Source organism: Aquarana catesbeiana, linkage group LG03, assembly GCF_042186555.1.
Source record: "Aquarana catesbeiana isolate 2022-GZ linkage group LG03, ASM4218655v1, whole genome shotgun sequence".
NCBI classification, from domain to species: Eukaryota; Metazoa; Chordata; class Amphibia; order Anura; family Ranidae; genus Aquarana; species Aquarana catesbeiana.
In genome coordinates, this window is record NC_133326.1 from 578,932,754 (window position 1) to 578,957,960 (window position 25,207).

General features: G+C 39.8%; 2 protein-coding genes across 4 annotated transcripts in view; both read right to left on the reverse strand.

Moving 5' to 3' along the window:
- The window catches only part of LOC141132947 (hepatitis A virus cellular receptor 2 homolog), a 61,727-nt gene extending 49,809 nt beyond the window's left edge, over positions 1-11,918 (reverse strand). Inside the window, exons 1-2 of one of the 3 annotated variants that reach the window (XM_073621968.1) lie at positions 11,819-11,918; positions 11,047-11,135 (exon numbers count right to left, since the gene is read on the reverse strand). In XM_073621968.1, coding sequence (XP_073478069.1) covers positions 11,047-11,089 — 43 coding nt within the window. In that variant the 5' untranslated portion in view covers positions 11,090-11,135; positions 11,819-11,918. Of the gene's footprint in view, positions 1-9,675; positions 9,835-11,046; positions 11,199-11,818 lie in introns of those variants that run through there. The other 2 variants (XM_073621970.1, XM_073621969.1) reach the window with 2 other exon arrangements.
- A 5,151-nt stretch (positions 11,919-17,069) lies between these two features.
- The window catches only part of LOC141132948 (hepatitis A virus cellular receptor 1 homolog), a 104,873-nt gene continuing 96,735 nt past the window's right edge, over positions 17,070-25,207 (reverse strand). Inside the window, exons 3-4 of the mRNA XM_073621971.1 lie at positions 23,327-23,398; positions 17,070-17,517 (exon numbers count right to left, since the gene is read on the reverse strand). Coding sequence (XP_073478072.1) covers positions 23,352-23,398 — 47 coding nt within the window. The 3' untranslated portion in view covers positions 17,070-17,517; positions 23,327-23,351. The remainder of the gene's footprint in view (positions 17,518-23,326; positions 23,399-25,207) is intronic.

Consider the following 25,207-nt stretch of genomic DNA (forward strand, 5'->3'; position numbering starts at 1 on the left):
AGTCGCCCCGCAGTCGTTTGCAGGTCGCCTCGCTGAGGCGACCTGCAAGTCGTGCCGCCCATGTGTGAACCGAGCCTAAAGGAATTCTAAACATTGGATGTCTCTTGACAGCAAAATTTTAGGGAGGCTGTGTGAGTCACTGACACAAGGCATGACTAGGCTCAGTCAGGCCGAAAGGCAAAAAAATAAAAAATCTGTTATTTAACTGCTAAATGGCAGAGAATTGAGCCATGAGACTGCATGTAGGATTGCAGGGGCATGATTAATACACCAAAACTGCTTCATTAAGCTAAAGTTATTTTGGTGCCTATAGTATATTTTTAAATATTGTAGAACTATCCCACTTTTAGGCTCCATTCACACTAGCGCGTTTTTTGATGCATTTTGCATTTTGCAGAAATGCATGGGAATTTTTTAACATGGGTTCCTATGGAACATGTTCACATCAATGCCTTTTTGTACCTCTGCATTTTTGGAAAGGGTCAGGGACTTTTTTTCATGCAAAATACAGTATTTTGCATGTAATAGAATTCAATGGACCAGCATCAAAAATGCAAGTGCAGCGTGTTTGCAGCATTTTTGATGTGGTATTGGCGTTTTTTTTTTTTTTTTTTAAACTGTATACAGTCTAAAAAAAACTGTAAAAAAAAAAAAAAAAAAAAAAAAATGCAAAACGCGGTAAAAACGATGTAAAAATGCTACAAAAACGCTGCTCAAAAACGTGGCAAGCATCACAAAAAAAACTCCAAAAACGCTCAAAAGCAACATGCATAGATGTGAATCGAGCCTTAGGCTCGATTCACACCTATGCATGTTGCTTTTGAGCGTTTTTGGAGGTTTTTTTTTTCATGCTTGCCGCGTTTTTGAGCCGCGTTTTTGCCGCGTTTTTGCGGCGTTTTTGCGGCGTTTTTGCCGCGATTTGCATTTTGCGTTTTTTTTTTTACAGTTTTTTTTACAGTCTTAAAAAAAAATTACAAAAAAAAAACAAAAAAAAACAAAAAAAAAAACCGGCAAAAACGCACCAAAAACGCATCAAAAACGCTGCAAAAACGCTGCAAAAACGCTGCACTTGCGTTTTTGATGCTTGTCCATTGAAAACCATTACATGCAAAACGCTGCTTTTTGCATGAAAAAAAGTCCCCGACCCTTTCCAAAAACGCAGAGATACAAAAAAGCATTGATGTGAACATGTTCCATAGGAACCCATGTTAAAAAATTCCCGTGCATTTCTGCAAAATGCAAAATGCATCAAAAAACGCGCTAGTGTGAATGGGGCCTTAGGCTCCATTCACACTAGCGCGTTTTTTGATGCATTTTGCAGACATGCATGGGAATTTTTTAACAAGCATGACAAAAAAAACTCCAAAAATGCTCAAAAGCAACATGCACATGCATAGGTATGAATCGAGCCTAAGGCCTGATTCACACCTATGCATTTTTAGTGCTTTTTGCATATTTGCACTACAGAGTGTGCTCCATTGGAAACAATGTTAAATGGACTGTAGCGCAAATCTGCAAAATGCAAAAAAACACTAAAAATGCATAGGTGTGAACCAGGCCCAAGGGTCATAGAGGTAGACTGGAAGGAGAAAATACCCTAAACATGGCATGGCCATGTTTAGGTTATTCTCTCATTCCAGTCAACCTCAATGAACCCATGCCGCATGGGTGTCTCAGGCAATATTTAAGACACGTGACGTGTTATACAACACTCATTTAACACATAACGGGTTTATTCAATAAATGCCAAACTATAGCAAAGAGCAAAATGCAGGTAAAAATAGCTAATATGGAGAAATTATCAAACTCGCCTTGTAGCCATAGCTTGGCAATTTTAGCTTGATCTTTGCCTTTTTGATTCTGGTTCACTAGAATTTTGAGTTTAGTGAAAAAAACAACCAAAAAAGTACAAGGTACTGACTGATGTGAAATAAACATCAGTTTAAAATCTTGAAGTCCAAAACTATCCATAAAAGGCAGTTTACACACGTCCATTCACTACTAAAAGGGATACTCTAGGTAAGAGGCAACAAAATGAGCTTAATCCATTTGTGTATAGACCACCCCACCCATACACCTTTAGTTTCTCTGTCATTTAGGCATTGAAACACTTTTGTTTCTGTCCTTTGAATGGATGCAGGCAGCCCTAGTTACACCTCCCCTGGATGTGACTGACACAGCCATGAAAAAAAAGGGTTTAATTTTCCCATCAGAATTTTCTCACTGTAGAGGTCCACCTATCTATCGTTTTTTTTTTTTTTTTGAGTTCATTCACAAACTTTTCTTCTCAGCATTACATAGTCACATATTGTGTGTAATATGTCCGCCTGTGTCAGATTTCGTCGGAAAGAATAACTTATATTATTCACTGCAGGCGGTTTCCATCTTCATTGTGGGCATTTGAAGCCCACAAGCATTTATTTCCTGGATGTGGTGAATGCTGTGCTCCCAGCATTCACCGCTCGTTCCCGCACATGCTCAGTGGCATCCTGGGAAGCCTGAGACTAGCTCCCAGGAGTCTGGGAGAGGCTAGAAACATGCCTACTCCCACGGGAGGAGAACCAGGAAGTGCAAAGAAGAATAGAAAAATAAAAGGTAATTACGGCGATTTTAATTTTTTTAAACGGCATGTCAGCATCTAGGCAAGGAAGAGAATACATATAGATATTGTTCAAAATTTGGGTGGAACTCCGCTTTAAGCACATACGATACAGGAGGTGGCTCCTAAAGGCAAATTACAGTGCAGGAGATGATAACTTTTAAACACCAAACAGTAGAGTGAAAAATATGGTGCAGCTGTGCATGGTAGCCAATCAGCTTCTAACTTCAGCTTGTTAAGTTCAGCTTTCACAATACCACCTGGAAGCTGGTTGGTTACTATGCACAGATGCACCACATTTTGCACTCTCTAGTTTTAGAAAATCAACCCCAATGTACAGTAAAAGAAGTCTAAACATTAGATGTCTCTTTATGAACCAAAGAACTGCGCTTTAGGATAAGTATATGGGTTCAGAGACTAAGGTTGCTGCCTCCCTTATACAAAGTTCCTATACAGGTTCCTTGCCAGAATATTATAAGTAAAATTGTTTGGGTATATTGGCGCTACCTACAAATGGTTATACTATGGGATAGCCTAAAGTATAGCACTCCCTACTGATGTTCATAGATCTTAGGTGTGCAATATGCATGAACCCCCTATTATAGTATGGGTGGTCCTACGATCAGTATGAATCCACTACTCATATATTATGGAAATTTATGATAATTACCAAGTGTCGCACAGCTTACTGTGTCATACAGCCTTTGGGAAGGAAGCCAGAGGCTGCATACCATACTATGCATTTATTAATAACCATATATCTCTATGATGGTATATAGATATCGTGTTGTCCTAATTTAATTGTATGAACAACATATATTGTATTGCATAGAACAAACCAGAATATAGCAGGTCCAACAATTAAAACTACAACATATATTGCAAACGTCCCATATATTGCTGTTAATATAATTTATTCAGGTTCCCACAGGTGACTTGTGTGCTCCAACAATTTGTCTGGTGACTCTTGTGCTCCCCCTTTGGTTGCTTACTCACCAACTCCCAGGACCCCACCAGGGGTATGGTGCTTTTGATATAATTTGCTGGGTCACTCCACTTGTTCCGTCTGTCAGATAGTCAGCTACCAAAATCCACACTGGGGTAATCCACCTGAAATCGGGGATGGGTCGCCTTGCTGCTGTGTTTTGTGTTGGATGTCTCCTATGCTTTCCAATCCTTGGAGGTATTGCTTCCCCTCAAATATTATAAAAAAGGAGAGCTTCCATAGCGTAATAAAGTTTGATACTTTATTTAAAACTTCATATACCCGCAATACGGGGTTAAATAACCATAATGGGTATGACTGAAGCAAAATTAATTAACAAAAAATTAAAAACTTAAAAAATCTATATGATTTTTAAAATTAACAAAATGACAAAAAATAAAAAATAAAAAATAATAACAAAGTAAAAGAAGTCCAGGTACTATTGTATATTATTGACCAAGTTAGGTAGGACAGCATTAGTACCAAGCTAGATAGAAAAACAGTCCCTCCAATCAGGCATAAACAGTGCAGTGGAGGTGTGTAAAGCACCAGGCTGCTAAGCACCGTCCTCCTCTCTCGTATGCCCTAGAGCAGACTGACAGAGCGTGATGCCGTTGTGCGCGCTTCGTCACATGACGTCCTCAGCAACGAGAGAGGAGGACGGTGCTTAGCAGCCTGGTGCTTTACACACCTCCACTGCACTGTTTATGCCTGATTGGAGGGACTGTTTTTCTATCTAGCTTGGTACTAATGCTGTCCTACCTAACTTGGTCAATAATATACAATAGTACCTGGACTTCTTTTACTTTGTTATTATTTTTTATTTTTTATTTTTTGTCATTTTGTTAATTTTAAAAATCATATAGATTTTTTAAGTTTTTAATTTTTTGTTAATTAATTTTGCTTCAGTCATACCCATTATGGTTATTTAACCCCGTATTGCGGGTATATGAAGTTTTAAATAAAGTATCAAACTTTATTACGCTATGGAAGCTCTCCTTTTTTATAATATTTGAGGGGAAGCAATACCTCCAAGGATTGGAAAGCATAGGAGACATCCAACACAAAACACAGCAGCAAGGCGACCCATCCCCGATTTCAGGTGGATTACCCCAGTGTGGATTTTGGTAGCTGACTATCTGACAGACGGAACAAGTGGAGTGACCCAGCAAATTATATCAAAAGCACCATACCCCTGGTGGGGTCCTGGGAGTTGGTGAGTAAGCAACCAAAGGGGGAGCACAAGAGTCACCAGACAAATTGTTGGAGCACACAAGTCACCTGTGGGAACCTGAATAAATTATATTAACAGCAATATATGGGACGTTTGCAATATATGTTGTAGTTTTAATTGTTGGACCTGCTATATTCTGGTTTGTTCTATGCAATACAATATATGTTGTTCATACAATTAAATTAGGACAACACGATATCTATATACCATCATAGAGATATATGGTTATTAATAAATGCATAGTATGGTATGCAGCCTCTGGCTTCCTTCCCAAAGGCTGTATGACACAGTAAGCTGTGCGACACTTGGTAATTATCATAAATTTCCATAATATATGAGTAGTGGATTCATACTGATCGTAGGACCACCCATACTATAATAGGGGGTTCATGCATATTGCACACCTAAGATCTATGAACATCAGTAGGGAGTGCTATACTTTAGGCTATCCCATAGTATAACCATTTGTAGGTAGCGCCAATATACCCAAACAATTTTACTTATAATTAGATGTCTCTTGACAGCAAAATTTTAAGGAGGCTGTGTTAGTCACACAAGGCAGGGTTATGACTAGGCTGAAAAACAAAAACATAAAAAAAATTCAGTGATTTAACAGCTAAATGGCAGAGAATTGAGCAGTGAGACAGATTGCAGGGGCATGATTAATACACAAAAAATGGTTCATTAAGCTAAAGTTATTTTGGTGCCTATAGACTATAGTATAGATAGAACTATCCCACTTTTAGGGTCAGACTCATAGAGGTATACTGGAAGGAGAGAATACCCTAAACATGGCATGGGTTTCTTAGTCGATATTTAAGACACTTGTTATAACACTCATTTAACACATAACAGTGGTTTATTCAATAAACTCCAAACGATAGCAAAGATCAAAATGATAAATGGAGGTAAAAATAACCAATATGGAGAAATTCTCCAAAATCGACTGTAGTACTAGTAGTATTCATAGCTTGATCTTTGCCATTTGTATTTTGGTTCGCTACAATTTGGAGTTTCTTGAAAAACAAAAAAACAAAAAAAAAAGTGCAAGGTGCTTCATGAGTTGAAAATACACCAGTTTAAAACTTTAAATAAAAGTGCAAACAATGTGTTGTAGTAAAACTACAAATATTACAACTCGTTAACCATATATTAAACAATCTGTACTGTAAAGTGCCATCATTTTTAAACTGTAGTATAGTATTACAATATTCCATTTTCAGTAACTAATTTTTGATGTCTGAGTAAGACAGAGAAGAGATTGTCTACACAAGTGACACGCCAGAGAATCTTTTGAAGATTTTCTGTTATTGGATCTGCACTTAGAACATTTCCTGGGATTTTGTGAACTGAAAGATTTGACAGCACTTGTGTCTGGTTGAACATTGCTTGCACAGATACAAAGTTGCTGCCTTCTTTTATCCCTTCCTTGCTTTGTCTGCTACTATGGCATACATTCTCAATTTAATTCACTAACAATTGCACTTGTTCAGACATTGTCTTACTGTAGGAAATAATTTTGCAATAAAGGGGTACATAGCATCTCACAAAAGTGAGTACACCCCTCACATTTTTGTAAATCTTTTATTCTATCTTTTCATCTGACAACACTGAAGAAATGTCAGTTTGCTACAATTTGTGAGTGTACAGCTTGTATAACAGTGTAAATTTGCTGTCCCCTCAAAATAACTCAACACACAGCCATTAATGTCTAAACCGCTGGCAAGAGTATACCCCCCAAGTGAAAATGTCCAAATTGGGCCCAATTAGCCATTTTCCCTCCCAGTTTCATGTGATTCATTAGTCGCTAGTGTTACAACAAGGTCTCAGGTGTGAAACTTGGTGTTATCGCTCTGATACTGGAAGATCTAAATACATGCCACGGTGGCACCTCATGGGAAAGAACTGAGGATCTCTATAAAGATGGCCTTGGCTCCAAGATTGCCAATAACCTGAAACTGAGCCGAAGCACGGTGGCCAAGAACATACAGCGGTTTAGCAGGACAGGTTAAACTCAGATCAGGCCTCGCCAATGGTCGACCAAAGAAGTTGAGTCAGAGTGCACGTTCTCAGCGTCATATCCAAGGGTTGTCTTTGGGAAATAGACTTAAGAGTTTAAAGGTGATGGACTGGCCAAGCATATCTCCAGACCTAAAACAGATTGAACATCGGTGGGGCATCTTCAAACTGCAAGTGGAGGAGCGGAAGGTATCAAACATTCAAGAGCTCCGTGATGTCGTCATGGAGGAGTGGAAGAGGACTCCAGTAGCAACCTTGAAGCTCCAGTGAACTCCCATGCACAAGAGGGTTAAGGTAGTGCAAGAAATTGGTGACCACACAAAATATTAAGACTTTGGACCCAATGTTGACATTTGCACTTAGGGGTAAACTCATTTTTGTTGCTAGCGGTTTAGACATTAATGGCTGTGTGTTGATTTATTTTGAGGGGACAGTAAATTTACACTGTTATACAAGCGGTACACTCACTACTTTTACTTTCGATTGTAGCAAAGTGTAATTTCTTCAGTGTTGTCACATGAAAAGCTATAATAAAATATTTATAAAAATGTGAGGTGTATGAGTACTTATTTTGTGAGATACTGTACATAGCATCCCAAACAGCCAACCACCATTAACTGTTATTCTTGAACTATCCTACCCCTACTATAGGTATAGTTTAGAATATTAGTTTCAGGAGCGAATTCAATTTACTGAGGCAGCTGAAGTGCTTGTAATGGTTAATCTCTTGAGAGAACCAAGGTATGCCTTTGTGATTGTTTGTTACCAAAATGATCAATTACACATTCATCGGACACCGATTCCAAAACGCCCTTTTCAATGGAAAGAACTGCAAGATGATGAAGCCTTGCTTGCCCCATTGTACCTCTGAGCCATGCATGTAGACGTCTCAAAGCACTAAATGATCTTTCGCAAGAGCAGCTGCTCACAGGAATTGTTAGGACAATTTGCATGATTTTTTTAACCGTTGGAAACATTAAAGGATCCAGTTTGCAAATGTGCTGTACTGTTAGTACCGCACCTTCCTGTTTTTTGCGTTCAAAGAAGTTTTTAGCAACAACTACTTCTTCATAGTGCAGATCAATTTTGTAATGTTGTGCAAGTGCCTTTATGTCTTCTGACAGAAAAGAGGAAGAAAGTGGGTTGCATGCCTCAATGCCCTTGACCAAATTTTCTTTAATGCTTGAGAAACGATGGTCAAGTTCAGAGAGCATTCGGTCCAAGCAAGGGTAAAAGATTTTTGTTCTAAGATCATCTTCACTTGACAAATGATCACGTGGTGTTGGTCTGGCTTCGTACACAAAGTCTTCCATCATTTTTGGTTTTTTAATTTGCCTGGATGTTTGTGGATTCTCAGTGTCAGTGTCAAACAAAGAAACAGCTTTTTGAAGTATATCTCTTGATTTGGCATTGGTTCTTAGAGATCTTAATGAAGTACAAACATCTTTTTTATACTCTAATGCAGTAGACAAATCTAGGTTTTCCTTCTGAAGCAACTTATGGAAACCTTCTGTAGTAGCCAGTAACAATTCAAATGCAAAAAGGCAGTAACGCATTGATAACCAATTTAATCAACAAGCCAGTGGCTGTGGCAGATTTCTCCTCTTTAAGACACTGCACAACAGCTGTAAAGTTGTGTATTAGGGCAGTAATGGAATGTATCTGGCAAGACCAACGTGTCTCTGAGAGCTGTACTAGTTCTGTTTCTTTTAGTCCAAGTTGCACCTGAACATCAATGAACTTTTGGTGCTGTGTAAAAGAAACACTAAAAAAAGTATAAAGGTTTTCTAGTGTTTGAAAAAAATCTGAAGCCTCTGGGATTGCTTTACAGGTATAGCAGAGTACAAGGTTTAGTTAATGGGCATAACAGTGAACATAAATAGCTTCAGGATGTTTTTTCTGAAACTTTGCTTGTACACCACCAATTATGCCACTCATAACTACAGCTCCATCGTACGTTTGAGCAACGCAGAGGACATTGGCTAAACCATTAACTGAATTTGCACTTAAATCTTTCAGTTCACAAAATCCCAGGAAATGTTCTTTTACAGCACTTGTGTCAGGTTCAACGTAGCGTACACAGATAGCAAGTTGCTCTTTTCTTTTATCCCTTGCTTCGTCTGCCATTTTGGCATACATTCCAGATTTCTTTAACTGGCTAACAATTGTACTTGTTACTTTTTCTGAACAGCACTGTATAAGATCATTTTGTGATGAAGGTGAAGTGTACGTAGCATTGCCTGGAGGCTTGTACTTTTGAAGGAAAGGATCAAATTTATGTAAATAATTTAAGCACTCTTTAAAATTGCCTCTATTTAGGCTTCCTTCTCCTTCTAAATGACCTTGAAATGATATGCCCTGCTTGGCAAGAAGCACTGTGGTTGCAACTATTCGTTTTAGATATTGTTGCCTTTCTTGAATTTGGAGTTCAGTAGCTTTTTCTATTTGTTCTACAACATTTCCACGCAGTTTAGCATCTTTACAAGCTGCCTATGCCAACATGCTAGACTTGTAAAGAACACTTCTTTTATGCTCCTTAAAGGAATCTAAAGCACATTTCCAATTTTTAAAACCTTGTGTGGTTAATAATGCGTCCAGATTGTGCCTCTTGCCTTTTGGGGCAAAATTTCGACAAGCAAAACAAAATGCAGTATTTTTTGTACATGAATATTCTAGCCAATTATATTTTTCAAACCAGTGAAATTGGAATGATCGCTTTTGTGAACCAAACATTTCATATGGATATTGCTTTAGTTTAGGCTGCATAGAACCACTATCCACATCTCCTAGATCAGTAACATTACAAACTGCAGACATATCAATGGATCCATCACCCACTTCTGTATCTGCTGTGGTACTAGAAGTGCCTTCCTCTGCAAGTAAAATACTGTCATCACATTCTGAAATTTGATCCGTGCTCACGGCTTCTTCCTGAGGCTCAGCTTCTCCTGCTGCTTTTGACCCTTTTTTGCTGAAAAAATTTCTGATATCCATATCCTATGAAGAAATTATTTCGAATTTAGAGTTTGCTTTCCTGAACTTGGTAGGTATATAATTTTTTTTTATTTCCATGTTTAAATCGTCTTTTTTTTAACTTAATATGTGTATTTATTGTTAGTGAGATTAGTTTTTTCTTGTTTATAAAAAGTATACACCCACTATTCACCACAGGCTGCAGCAGTGGTTGCAAGCGTGCGCTGGCAACATCACACTGGAAAATTGAAAATCGCTTAACACATTTATTATCTACCGAAACATGGCCCACACTATTTCAGGTCTTTGCGCGCGCCGTAATTGGCCGCGCAATCATCTGGGACCTTTCACATGTCCCAGATGATTGACAAGAGGGAGGGGGCAGAGCTGAGCACTTCCGGCACCGAGGTGAAGTGACGCCAAGAGCCCAGGCACTGAAGGAGGCAGACTACGAGGGACCCCCTAGCAACAGGCATTTAGAGGTGAGTAAAAAAAAAAAAAATTCTTTGTTTTTTTTGTTTGTTTTTTTTTTGGCACATTCATGATTTTTATTTTCTTATTCTGGAACACCACTTTAAATGGATTGTAGTGTGCTTTTGCTGCTCTGCTCATGAAGACAAGCAGTGTGTGTAAGGCTGGATTATTCACACCTATGAATTTATAGTGCTTTTTGAAGATTTGCATTACAGTCTATTTACCAAGGTTTCCTATGGAACACATTCTGTAGTGCAAATATGCAAAAAGCACTAAAAAGTAGTTATGTAGATCATGTAATTCAGTGATCATTTAAATGTGTACTCTAAACATAACCAGTATAGGGTTATTATGATGCTAGAGCACTAGTGATGCAGAACCTTGGCACCCCAGATGTTTTGGAACTACATTTCCCATGATGTGCATATTCTGCAGTGTATTCAAGCATCGTGGGAAATGTCTTTCCAAAACATCTGGGGGGGCAAGGGTAAAAATCTCTGCCCTACAGTGAGCCAGTTTAAATAAATGAGGTGTCAGTTGAAACTTATGAATTGTTAGAAACTTTTCTACTGGTAGTGTCAACACTGTGACCTCACATGACAGATTTTTACATTAATAAACTCTTCTGACAGACAGTCTCCATGCTCCAGATTACTTTTATTGAAAAACTTTAAATCTTTATGGCAAGACTATTGAAAATTGCAAATGAAGTGTCATTTTTTGGAAAATATATTTTTTATTTAGAATTTTTTGTCTGCTTACCTGTTGTTGTAGGGGGGTTTTGCCTCTTTGGTGTCTCTTCCATTCAGACTCAGCCTTACCAATGCCCATCAAGTCAGCCTGACCAACTTCTAATGAAGGGAAAGCAGAAAGCTGTCAACAGCTGCATTGTGTTTGGCCAAAAACATTATGCAATATACAAACCACACACAGGGTTGGGAGGTTTTTAATTATCCTAGATGACAAATATATTTTATTATAGCCTAAACGAATCAGTGGCATTGGCAAGGTATTGATAGCATCAGCAATTTATTATCTGACTGTAACATGAATCATGTTAAAACATAACAGGCAGCAGGGCAGGGCTGTGTTGGCCTTAAGTCAAAATATTAATAGTATAGATGTAAAAGTGAATGCGCTAGGCTAGCAGTAAGTAGTGCTAACGGTGGTTGCTCTAAACTACATGAAACCTCAATTGGGCATTTACAATTGAAATAGGGTCCCACTGCCACTCCCACCACCATGCTTGCTCGACTCAAATTATTATGTACCACCTGCACCATACATGATCCGTCAGGTCACAGGAGAGGAAAAGGCAAGAAGAGAAAGGGGAGAGAGACGACAAAAAAGAAGAGAGAGGACAAAAGAGAAGAGAGAGGAGAGAGGACAAAGAGAGAGAAGAGAGGACAAAGAGAGAGGACAAGAAGAGAGAGGAGAAAGGACGAAGAGAGAGAGGATGAAGAGAGAGAGGACAAGGAGAGAGAGGACAAGGAGAGAGAAGAAGGAGAGAGGAGAAGGAGAGAGGGATTTTTACCTGTTTTGTTGTTGCATATTCGAATGCATTGTTGACATGCGTTTCAGTGCCATTCCAAAAAAAAACTTTGATGTTGATGGTATGTTGCACATAATATACTATTAGAAAAAGATAAAAGCAATATACAGTATAAAAATCTATTTTCTGGTTGTCAGCATTTTACAAGAGTAAATTGTGATTAATACATACAAAATGTCGCTTGCCAAGTTGTCCCCATTTCCTTTGTGGAATTATATATTGAAGTATATTTTATATCTATTAAATGGGTAAGGCAAGGTTACCGTATTATGACTGTAATCTATCTAGGTAGGTAATGTTCTAATTTCTTTCAGACTGTCTTAAACCAACATTCTATTTTACTAAATTATTATAATAAACACAGTCTGTGATTTAAATTATACTATAGGATTCTGTTTTAAAATCAATGTGATCAGACATCAAGCCAGCATTTTTTCCATGCTAATTATTGAAGTATATATTATATTAAATGGGTAAAGTAAGGGTAATCTAGGTAGCCAGTAGGTATCGTTCTTATTTCAGACTATAAAGACTTTTTACAAAATTATTTTAATAAACAGTCTGTGAATGTGATTTAAATTAGACTATAGGATTTTATTTTAACATGTGATCAGACATATAAGCATTTTTCTCCATGCATGCATTTGCATATAGTTACCTGTAGTGCGCTACTGCGCCCCCCATTTCATGAAGCATGATGAGTTGATTGATGACCAGTGACCACACGGTCCACCACTGGCAGCAGGTATGATTGATTATTTGATGATGACTTGAGAAGAGACTAGTCCAGACAGGGCCCACCCGGCCAGGCCTGGACTGGAGCCTGCCACAGCCACCTCCTACTGTACTACTACTGATCAAACAAATATATATTATATATATTATATATAAGTGCACGGCTTTTCCACGCGACAAGGCCGCAGGCGCAGTCAGTACATTCAGTTCACTCGCTGTTCAACTTCTCACTCAGTTCTGGTTCTTGAAGTCAAGTGCGTGGCGCCGCGTGACCACGACGCGGGGACCAGGGCATAGGCCTGAGCAGTGTGCAGTGCAGTCCAGACTAACCACCAGTGCCACTGGCTGCCTCGACTCACGGTCACCTTAGGCCCTCGCCTCCACAGTACTCCTCAGCTCAGTCTGTCAGGCTTAGGCTCGCTCAGCAGTCAGGTCAGGTCGTCAATGTCACCTTGTTTGGCCTGCAGTGGTCACACGCTCGCTCAGCCTGGCTGCCTTCTGAGTCCGGGCGGCGGTGAGCGCGGCGGCTAGTCACTCTCCGTGTGATGTCGTCACCTTCTCCTTGAGTCTGCTCTGGACGATGTTAGCGCGCGCTTTGTTTCCCGCCGACCTCCGCTTTATGAAGGTAGGGGCCGGCCGTGCGTGACGCATCATCACGGTGCGTGCTGCTGCCACCTATCATGACGTCACACGCCCCGACTCCCGGCCGCCGCTCATGCGCAGTGTGACGCCGCACTTTCATGGAGGACTCGGGGCTAATAATGTTAATTTAAATGGCCGAGACTCGGGGCTTTTCGGGGTCACATTCGCGGCTTCAGCCACGCCTAGCCACCCCCTCCCGACGCCCCTGGCGCTCGTCTGTATGCTAGTCCGACGGACAAAAACCGACGCTAGGGCAGTTATTGGCTACTGGCTATGAACTTCCTTGTTTTAGTCCGGTCATACGTCATCACGTACAAATCCGTCGGACTTTGGTTGATTGTGTGTAGGCAAGTCTGTTCATTCGGAAAGACCGTCGTAAAGTCCGTCGAAAAGTACGCCGGACAAAGTCTGCCGTAACGTCCGCTCGTGTGTACGCGGCATTAGAGAGAGAGCTGTGCATGATGTCATAAGCCTAGGCTTTTTACCAGACAAGAAAGAGGAAGTGGGCTGTATAAGGTATTTACTGGCAGAAAAAAAAAATATTTTACTATACAAACTTAAAGGGCAGAAGATTTAATAGATGGAAAGATTCAAAAATGACTGAAGTTCCACTTTAAGTACAATCATCTGAATGGGGCCTGAATATTACTATTGGATCATATTGTCACAATTTATAAACCAAAGAGTGGTGTTTATATTCTAAAATATTCTAGGCACCCAGATTAGTTTGGTATCTGTACCAGGTTTTAATATCACTGAGCGTCATAGAAATTATGTAGTATCTGCCCACCCCCATTATAACATCATCATGCCTGACACATGAAGAACAGTAATGTATCCTGCTTACTGTGACTTAGATGTAAATAATAGAAAATACAATTTTTTAATAAATGGAGTTCCCCCTACGAATCTAACAATAGAGACTTTATATTTCCCAATATAACATAACAAAAACATCAAACCTCAGTAATATCCTACTCTACTGCTAGCTCCACTGCTGAGCTCTGAGGAAGAAGGGATGGTCCCTTCGAAACGCGTCAGCTGGCAGTGACTCCTGTGAGTTCCTCTGTGACCCTTGGAGAATTCTATTCATCTTTTGCTGAATGCTGTTATTTGATGACTATTCATATCACGAGAATTTACACCATTGTTTGTGAGTAGTTTTCTTTTTACCATTTTTAATAAACATATCCAAAGGATAATGCACAAGGCTGGTGCGCCCCTTCTTTTCCTTTTATATCTTTGATCAGTAGGGTCCCCCATCCTTGAGGGCAGCAAGGCCTGTGTCATTATATAGCCTGCTGGTAATCCACTTGTGCGCAGGAGTGTTTCTTCTCTGCTATCAGTAATATCTTATCCTTATCTAATCACGTCCTCCAAGATTTGGTAGTGTTTGCCCACTCTTTCATCAAGACATTTTCTAACATTTTTGGGGACCAGACAATAGGGACTTTTTCAAAATCTGTTTTCTTTTTTAGTTCCGTAAATATGAAATTATGGCAGTCTCAGCTCTTGGTTTGCCCTCCTCCAGTGCTGAGAGGTCCAAAGTTCCCATCACTCCTCTTTACCACTGCTGCCATCTTCACTGCTTGTCATTAATTTATTTATTAGAGGCAGAGTCTTCAATTTATGCAGCACTTTATATATGATTCATTTACATCAGTCCCTGCCCTCGTGGCATGCAAATTAAAAGAGATGTATGGGTTTTTTTTTTCCAGAATCATACTTGCCTAGGTGGATGCAGCATCGGTCCGATGATGCATCTGTCCCCCGGGCCTCTAACACTGAGAACCGAGCGATCAAACAATGCCAATTGCTTGGTTCTCACAGCTCTCTGCTCTGCCCCCCCTCACGCTCACTGGAGGGCTGGGCTGTGGAGGGGGCGGGAGTGGCCAGTTCAGACTCTCAGCGGCTCGCTGAGAGACTGAGCCAGTGTACCAGTCCAGGCATGGGGGCAGATAACAAATCCATTGTCACGAACTTCGTGCACCGTCTGCTGAAAACAAGTCACAGGAGTGCAGAACAAACTACACTCCTGTGATCCCCAGGAGGAGTACAGCCAAGCAAGCTTTGGCTTTACTTCTCCTTTAAAGCCCCTACTCACTTAGACAGGAGCCAGTTAACCTACCAGCATGTCTGTGGAGTGTGGTGGGAAACTCAATTAGTGTCCTGGCCAGGTATGGAAACAAAGACCCAATGTTATCTACTCTATTTGCCTCTTAGGTGACCATTGAGGTTGTTATTCTTGGTATTGCGCACTGCAGTTACATCTTGCGCTTGTGTTGGGCGGAGGTTCAATTTAAAAGTATACACACACACAACAGTCTACTCTACATAAAAATGATATATATGTATATATACCCGTGCTAATGGGTGTAGTGCATAAACAAAATATGTGAAAATAAATGTGGATGTGAGATTGCTGCTCCTTTAAAGCGGTTGTATTGTAATAAGGCTTACCTGTAGGTAAAATGAATATCTCCTAAACCTGTTTAGGAGATATTCACCTTTCATGCAGCTGCTGATGTCAGCGGCTTGTGCCGGAAGGACTCCCGCGCGCATGCACGGGAGTGATGTTATCGCGGCTCCGGGCACTCACAGCGCTGGAGCCTGCGAACCCAGAAGAAATGCCAAGGGAACATGTCAGCCCCCTCAGCGGTGACCAGGCGAGCTGTGGGAGCCTTGTTCTAAGGTAAATATCTCATAATGTGCTAGTATGCAATGCAATGTGTGGGCTTACTACAGCTTTAAAGGTGTAGTCCCTTTAATCATGTGTATGTGTGAAAAAAAGTGCGCTCTCACTGTGAATCCTGATATCAATACATATAAACAATTACATTAGACTTGTATATATACAATTGTTCAAATGTTCGAAATTCAAAAATCTATTAAAAAAGTCCATCATTTTTGGTGATATTCTTAATCAAATATTAAAGTGCTGTAAACAAAGTCAGCGCAGTCCGTGTTCCCCTCCTATGTGTCCCCTCACTCACCAGATGCCATAGACTCTCATAACAGAAGTCATATGCGCTTTGCAAATCATCTTAGATCCTGGGATAAGTAGTCCTCCAACGAGGCTCTTTCTTTGTAGATAAAGATTTTCCTCATGTGTGGTATAATGGTACAAAAAAAGGGAAAGTATATAGTGTAATTCAGTTTATTGAAATGGTAGTATAAAACACAGTATTCCACTCACTTTGTACAAGATAAAACAAGCATAGGAAATCAAAACCGGAAGTCTGCCACCACGTGCCTGTCACCAGCCGGACCTGGCGCCACCACCCGCGGCCACCGGGCCATGCCTTTTTTCTACCATTATACTACATAAGGAAGATCTTTATCTACAAAGAAGGAGCCTCATTTGAGGATTACTAATCCCAGCATCTAAAATGATTTGCAAAGCACATATGACTTCTGTTATGAGAGTCTATAGCAGCTGGTGAGTGAGCGGGCACATAGGAGGGAAGCACGGACTGCACAGTCTACTATACATATCATTAGTTACAGGAACTGATGCTTTTGTATTTTGTATATACAGTATATTATATTCTGTATATTCATAGTCTAAGGTGCCACAACCCCTTTAGCAATATTTACTGGACTAATTTCACACATTGTTTTTTTTGTGTATAAAAGGAAGTTTATTTTTGGTGGTTAATGTGAGATAAGCGGAAGGATGTTGACAGATAACCTACTATCTCATACTGCATACTCTTTATATGTTAGAAAAAAAAAAAAAAAAAAAATATATATATATATATATATATATATATATATATATATATATATATATATATATATATATATATATATATATATATATATATATATATATATATATATAAATATATATATATCTTTATATATGTAGAAAAATCTGCATAAGTTGCTATTTGGTTTCTAACAATAAGCTTCTATTCATAAACAAATACATGATGGTTTACTGGTGCTAGAACTGATGACCATGGAGGACAGTTGGATTGTGCCTGCAAGTAAAATCATAATTCAAAATCTATGGCCAGCATTACCCGTAAGCCTCTCACCTGATCACATTGAACAATAGACTTCATACCATAGTCAGCAATGGAAAATATCAAGGATCCGATCATCAATTTTATTTTAGACACAGTTGTAAAAAAAGGAACTTGTAACAAGACATTCATGGGTCATTTAAAAAGATAACAATGGTGAAATTTGTGGTGACCAAAAGTGTGTTAAAAGCCAAAGCCTTTTTTAAACATCTTTAAAACACTTTCTTCCTCCAGTTTTCACTTATTACGCTTCACTTCTTAATGATTCAAACCCTGCAGAAGGAGAAATTGTTAGAAAGTATGAGTGTCAAGTACTAGTCAACATTGCAATATTTTTGTTCCATGTAATATACTGTATATAAGCTAAGGTCTTCTGAAATATTATATCATCTCTAATATTACCAGTGGTCTGTCTATGATTTTTTTATGTTGAGTTCCTAAATTTAATATACAAAATAAAAATATGCCTTTCGAAAGTTGCTATTTTATTTTTTTATTTCACAAATACCTAATCAGTGCAACATAATTCTTAAAGCAGTTGATCAATTTGCATGCCACATCCCTAAATCTAGTGTTTTGAAAAAAGTATATGTAGTAATATATGGGACTTTTGAGGCACAACGTTTTAGTGAAATTTGTAACATTTTATTTGCTGTGATTGTAGCCGTATTAGTGCAATTGTGACAGAGAAAATTGAGTACTGTCCGTGATAACTATAACCTGTTCGTGATAATCCTATAACGTTTGCGCAAAGCAATCAATATACGCTTATTGCGATTTTTTTTTAACAAAAATATGTAGAAGAATACATATCGGCCTAAACTGAGGAAAACATTTTTATTTTTTTTTAAAATTGGGATATTTATTATAGCAAAAAGTAAAAGATATTGTGTTTTTTTTTTCAAAATTGTCGCTCTTCTTTTGTTTATAGCGCAAAAAATAAAAACCGCAGAGGTGATCAAATACCACCAAAAGAAAGCTCTATTTGTGGGAAAAAAAAGGACATAAATTTTGTTTGGGTACAGCGTCGCACAATTGTCAGTTAAAGCAACGCAGTGCCGTATTGCAAAAAATGGCCTGGTCAGGAAGGGGGGAAATTCTTCCGGGTTAAAGAAGTAAACATATAATAAAATACAGTTATAAAACGGTAGTTTTAAAGCACTGCAGTGATTTATATAAAGTCTTTCCGCTCAACGCGTTTCATGGACATGGTCCTCTTCATCAGGACCTAGCAGACTTGAATTAGCAGACTTGAATTTGAATTCAAGTCTGCTAGTTCGTGATGAAGAGGACCATGTCCATAAAACGCGTTTAGCGGAAAGACTTGCTATAAATCACTGCAGTGGTTAAAAATTACCGTTTTATAAAATTGTATTTTATTATATGTTTACTTCTTTAACCGCTTCAGCCCCAGAAGATTTTACCCCCTTCCTGAGCAGAGTACTTTTTGCGATTCGACACTGCATCACTTTAACTGACAATTGCGCGGTTGTGCGACGTTGCACCCAAACAAAATTGACATCCTTTTTTCCCCACAATTAGAGCTTTCTTTTGGTGGTATTTGATCACCTCTGTGGTTTTTATTTTTTGCGCTATAAACAAAAAAAGAGCGACAATTTTGAAAAAAAAGGCAATATTTTTTAATATTAACTATAATAAATATCCCCCAAAAATATACAAAAAAACAATTTTTTTCCTCAGTTTAGGCCAATATGTATTTTTCTACATTTTTTTTTTACCAAAAATAACAAAATCGCAATAAGCGTATATTGATTGGTTTGCACAAAAGTTATAGCGTCTACAAAATAGGGGATAGATTTATGGCATTTTTATTATTAATTTTTTTTTACTAGTGATGGTGGTTATCTGCGATTTTTATCGGGACTGCAACATTATGACGGACACGTCGGACAATTTTAACACATTTTTGGGACCATTGGCATTAATACAGTGATAAGTGCTATGACAATGCATTGATTACTGTAAAAACGTCACTGGCAGTGAAGGGGTTAAGCACTAGGGGGCGGTGAAGGAGTTAAGTGTGTCCTAGTGTGTGTTCTAACTGATGGGGGGAGTGGACAGTGTAGGGGAGATGACAGATCGCTGTTCATACTCTGTATGAACAGACCACCTGTCTGTTCTCCCCTCAGAGAACCAGAAACTGTGTGTTTACACACACAGATGCCGGTTCTCGGTGTGCCCCCAGCGATCGCGGGAGCCCGGCGGGGATAGCGACCGCCGGACATGTGCATCGGCTATTTTTTAAAAAAAATTTCTCATTAGATATATAAATTTAAAAACCAAGCAACACTGTAAATATAACTTCTGCCCTTTTTGATTGTACTTTTAGGACACGTTTAAAGGCTAAAGTTCATCTTTTCGGGCAGAATTTCCCTTTTTTAATAAATAGGAGCCTCTTCTAATGTCTTTTCTGCTCAAGCCATCCTAATGTGCTCTCACTTACCTCATCTATAGCAGCTTTCATAGGCGTGTGCAAGGGGTGTCCCTGGGCACACCCTAATCACTTCATGCAGTGCCCGGTGTATCCATTCGGCTCGGGTGTCCCTAGTGCAAGCTGCTTGCTGTGGGGGCACTCAACAGGAGGGAGGGGCCAGGAGCACAAAAGAGGGACCCGAGAAGAGGAGGATCTGGGCTGCTCTGTGCAAAGCCACTACACAGAGGAGGCAAGTATAACATGTTTGTTATTTTTTTTTAAAGAAACAAAAACGAGACTTTCGTATCACTTTAAGGATACATGCAAATATTGTGTGAATTAGGCAAGCGCACAGTGAAGTCTTTGATTGAAATTAGCATGTTTATTGCACCTTATTGGAGTGGACTTTCTGTTAATGATTGATAAAACACAGATATACTTTTTGGTGGCAAATTATTTATATTTCTTGATGTTAAGGTTTTCATATATTTTTATGTATAACAAGTTTTAAGGACATTGCTTTAATGATATATATTTCCATAGCACTACTCTAAATATCTTATCCCAAAGAAGCTCCAAAACTTTTTTGTATGGAGAGTGGGGCGTTTTTTACTGTGCTTTTTGGTGCATTTGCAGCACATTTGTCACATGGCAGATGCATGCCTGCTACCGCGCTTGGGGTGCCATTAACATTTAACAGCAACGCAAGTGTGATGCGTGTTTGCAAAACACACGGCAAAGTGTGCATTTTCTATGCGGTTTGTGGTGCGTTCAGAAATGCACAGATGTGAACAGAGCCTCATTGTTCTTGTCCAAATACATAAATTTTACTTTTAGGCCCCATTCACATCTAGCGTAGTGGGAGCGCACGTTTTTTGGCTCGTTTTTCCCACAGCATGCATAGGGCAGCTCATTGATTCCAGAGTAGCTCACGGACATTTTGGCATGCTACGGTTTGCGCTTTTTTTACTGCGCTTTTTTTGCATTTGTCACTTGCTTCTTCTTGTGGCAAAATGTGTGTTTGCTTCTGCATTTGGGGTGTCATTAACAATTAAAGTGTGAATAGTTAATTTTAGGTGTATAAAGTGGCCATACACTATACAATCTGATTGTACAATCTCTGTATGATCACCTTTAGATTTACTAAAACTTTATAATAGGAGGAGACACCTATCTATCCAATCACTCTGTATCCAATCAGGCAGGTCCTTGCACTTCATAGTTGATGGTAGAGCTAAAGGAGATTTTATATTTAGATTGTCTAGTAGATGGTGAGACTTCCACACTTCTCCTGTTTTCAATACTACAGCTCTACTCCACAGAGGCTTTTATGTGATCACTCAGCTCCTGCATACTCTGCCAAATGAATAATCAAAATGAAAGTGAGGTAGAAAAAAAAAACATGATGGCTGTGCATTTAGTGAGAACAGTGATCGCTGATTGCATTGGAAATGCATGAAGAGGGGGTAGACAGGTGCTGGGTGTGTGTTAATGAGGTCAGCTGGTAAATTACTTCCTTCTACTGGTTCTTCCGTCCTGAATACCAAACTCGGGATGGCTAATGGAGGAGTTTTCAACTGGACCCTGAGTCTAAAGGTAAAGCTTGATGTTGCACCCTGATGTTTAAGCAGGGTTGCTATTCAATTTAGTTGCCAGGCGATAGTTGCCTTGGACAATTGTTAGGAGGTCCGTTGATTCCTCTCTAAATCTGGACTTGTTGCACCCTTTCTCTTCTGTCACTAGGTGGCACTATGCTAGTGACATTAGATAAGACAGGGGCTTTGCAAGCTCAGTCATAAATGGATGGGGTGTCTCAGCCAATGGACAGGGATTTTCTTTGGTCCCTTGGCCTGCTGGGAGAGCCTATTTATTTGGGTGGAGTCAGGTGATCGGGGTTCTGTGCCACCCGGACGGCTGTCTAGGTGGACATGTGATGTGCTGCCCCGGGCTGCTAGGCCGGAAGCCTCAGGCCTATCCCGGGGACCTTTAGCTACTAGTCTGTCTGAGGGCCATTCCAGGAGCGGGAGAGCAGCTTAGGGTTGGGACTGCTGGCTTGTAGTCCAACCAGAAGTAGTGGTTCCACCGGACAGGGAACCAGCTGTGGTTGGAGGTAGAAAGGGAAGCTGTCGCCACTAAGGGACCAACCACCTTGTTACCGGAGACCACAATGAGAAGGCTGAAAACAGTACCAGAGCAGACTTCTCACCAGCTGGGGGATGGTGATGAAGTGGGAAAACTTCAGTGAGTACCAAGCCACGGACCCAGCGGGACAGCAAAGGTGACGCTTGCAGAGCATCAGTGGGTGCCAAGCCAGGGACCTAGCAGGTCAGCAGAGGGTGACGCTTGAAAAGTATCTGTGAGTGCCAAGCCAGGGACCCAGCAGGGAATCGGGGGTGATGCTTGAGGAAGATACTCAGCGCTAAAGTGGAAGAGCGCAGGGGATCCAGTGGCTATTGGATCTGAAGTCTAGTGAAAGACTGGGAGTTCGTTGAGTAAAGGCCCACAGTGAGTGACTGTGGGGTAAGCAGAGAACTGTTTGTGTTGCCAATAGTTGAATACAACTACCGTTAGTAACTGCTACAAGATTGAAGCGATCCTACCTATACAGAAGTGGTGTCTGGCTGGAGGCCTTCACCTGTATAGCTGTCTTCCTAAAGAAGTCTTGGAGTCTGCCAATTATCATTGCATCTACTTAACCTCCCTGGCGGTATGATTATTTCAGATTTTAGGTGCTGAAAGCGGTACAATATTTTGCATTGAAATTTGGCGTTTTATATTGTAGGCCTGTAATTCTTAGGAATAACACACTTATATCTGTCCAAACAAGAGTCTAGTAGACATCCCGGGTATGATAAAGAGAACGGAGCTTGGCACTGTGAATTGAGCGAGACATGGCGGCTCGCAGATCACAGCGGGGAGACATCGCAGGATCCAGGGGACAAGGTAAGTAAGCTCTTCCTGGATCCTGCGATGCGATCCCGAGTCTGGCTTGGGGGTTACCGCTTTTGGTACTGAAATCTCCCCCCGAGCCAGACTCAGGAATACCGCCAGGGAGGTTAAGGGTGTCCTGGCCCTAACCCCCTCTTCCACAGTTCTGTTCAAGAGACAATAAATTTCTTTGCATTCAAAAAGTGCCTGGCGCCCACATTTTCTTCTTGCAGTGCACCCACCATGCCTTGGAACCCACTCTATACAGAAGGACGTCAGCTGTTCCTGACCCTGGAGGTCACCAATAGGCCTCAAGGGACCCGGGACTTTGCTACACTGGTCTAGGACAAAAAGAAAGCTTTTTCTATTGTGCAAAAGAGGTACATTGATGGTATATTGGTACATAGGGAAAAAAGGTGAATTTAGCCTCTAAATTAGCCTGGAGTTTTACTGTAAGGTTCTAAAATAATTAAACTAGCAACCATTGCTAAAGAGCTCCAAACAGCTAAGTATACAGTAATATATACTGGCATATATATCAATCATATTCTGACCCTTAACACACACACGTGGACAATAAAATAATAGTGTCATCTTCCTAAGAATGGAGGATTTACAAGACAAATATTTTTGGCAGATGTTATTTGGTTTTGTATTTGTCTGCCTATAGTTCCACTTTAGGAATTCTGCAAGACAGCCCATTTTTTAGAAAAAAATTACCTGTTTTTAAATGTCTTGATTATTTTCATGCATATATTGTGCTCAATTCAAAATCATCTGGGCATTCTTCCACTGGGAAAGATAATTTTAAGAAAGTTAATGCAATGTTAAAATTCAGTCTAGACACTTTCAGTGTTTTCATATTTCATGACTATAAATTGTGATTTTCATCATATTCTCCCTGTCTGTACAGGAGGTGTACTGCACATATAGGCAGCAGTGCCTTATTTCACTTGCTGTTCGCTGGAACTCAAAGCACAATGCTGCATGCGAAATGCAGGGTACATACAAGGCAAGAGTTATTGAAATAATTTTCATGTAATTTGCTGTCAGACTATACCTTATATACACACACATACAGTATATATATATATATATATATATATATATATATATATATATATATATATCTTGATCCCCAAGCAAAACATGACTTAGTACTTGGTGGAGAAACCCTTGTTGGCAAGCACAGTAAGAAGTTTCTTGTACTTGGTTACCAGGTTTGCACACATCTCAGGAGGGATTTTAATCCACTCTTATTTACAGATCTTCTCTAAATCCTTAAGGTTTCTTGGCTGTCTCTTGGCAACTCAAAGTTTCAGCTCCCTCCATAAATTTTCTATAGTATTAAGGTCTGGAGCCTGACTAGGCCACTCCATGACTTTAATGTCTTCTTGAGCCACTCCTTTCTTGCCTTGGCGGGATGTTTTGCGTCATTGTCATGTTGGAAGACCCCATGACCCATCTTCAGTGTTCTGGCTGAGGGAAGAAGGTTTTCATCCAAGATTTTACAATACACAGCCCTGGCCATTGGCCCCTCTAAGCGGCAAAGTTGGCCTTTAGCAGATAAACAGTCCCAAAGCATCATGTTTCCATCTTAGTGCTTAACTGTAGGGATGGTGTTCTTAGGGTCATTGTCAGCATTTTTCTTCTTCCAAATATGGGGAGTCCCCCTCCTCAAGAAGTCACATGTACAGTCATGCCAACGAACATCTAAATGATTCAGAGAAGGATTGGGAGAAAGTGCTGTGGTCAGATTAGACAAAAATTTAGCTCTTTGGCATTAACTCGACTCACCGTGTTTGGAGGAAGAAAAATGCTGACTATGACCCTAAGAACACCATCCCTATAGTCAAGCACCGAGGTGGAAACATTAGGCTTTGGGGCTGTTTCTCTGATAAAGGTATAGGCTGACTTTGCCACATCGAGGGGCCAATAGATGGGGGTATTATAAGGTCTTGGATGAGAACCTTCTTCCTTCAGCCAGAACAATGAAGATGGGTCATGGATGGGTCTTTCAGCATGACAATGACCCAAAACATACTGCCAAGGCAACAAAGGAGTGGCTCAAGAAGAAGCACATTAAGGTCATGGAGTGGCCTAGCCAGTCTCCAGACCTTAATCCTATAGAAAATGCATGGCGGGAGCTGAAACTTCGAGTTGCCAAGCAATAGCCAAGAAACCTTAAGGATTTAGAGAAGATCTGTAAAAAATTGTGGACCAAAATACCTCCTGAGATGTGTGCAAACCTTGTTACTAACTACAAGAAATGTCCTACCTCTGTGCTTGCCAACAAGGGTTTCTCCACCAAGTACTAAGTCATGTTTTGCTTTGGGATCAAATACTTATTTTACTCACTGAACTGCAACTCAATTTATAACATTTGTATCATGCGTTATGTAATGGATTTTTGGTTGATATTCTGTCTCTATCATTTGAAATACACCTATGATAAAAATCTTAACCCCCATTTTTTAGTAAGTGGGCAAACTTACAAAATCTGCAGGGGATCAAATAATTATTTTCCCCACTGTATAATATTTTATATATCTATATATATATATATATATATATATCTATATATATATATATATATATATA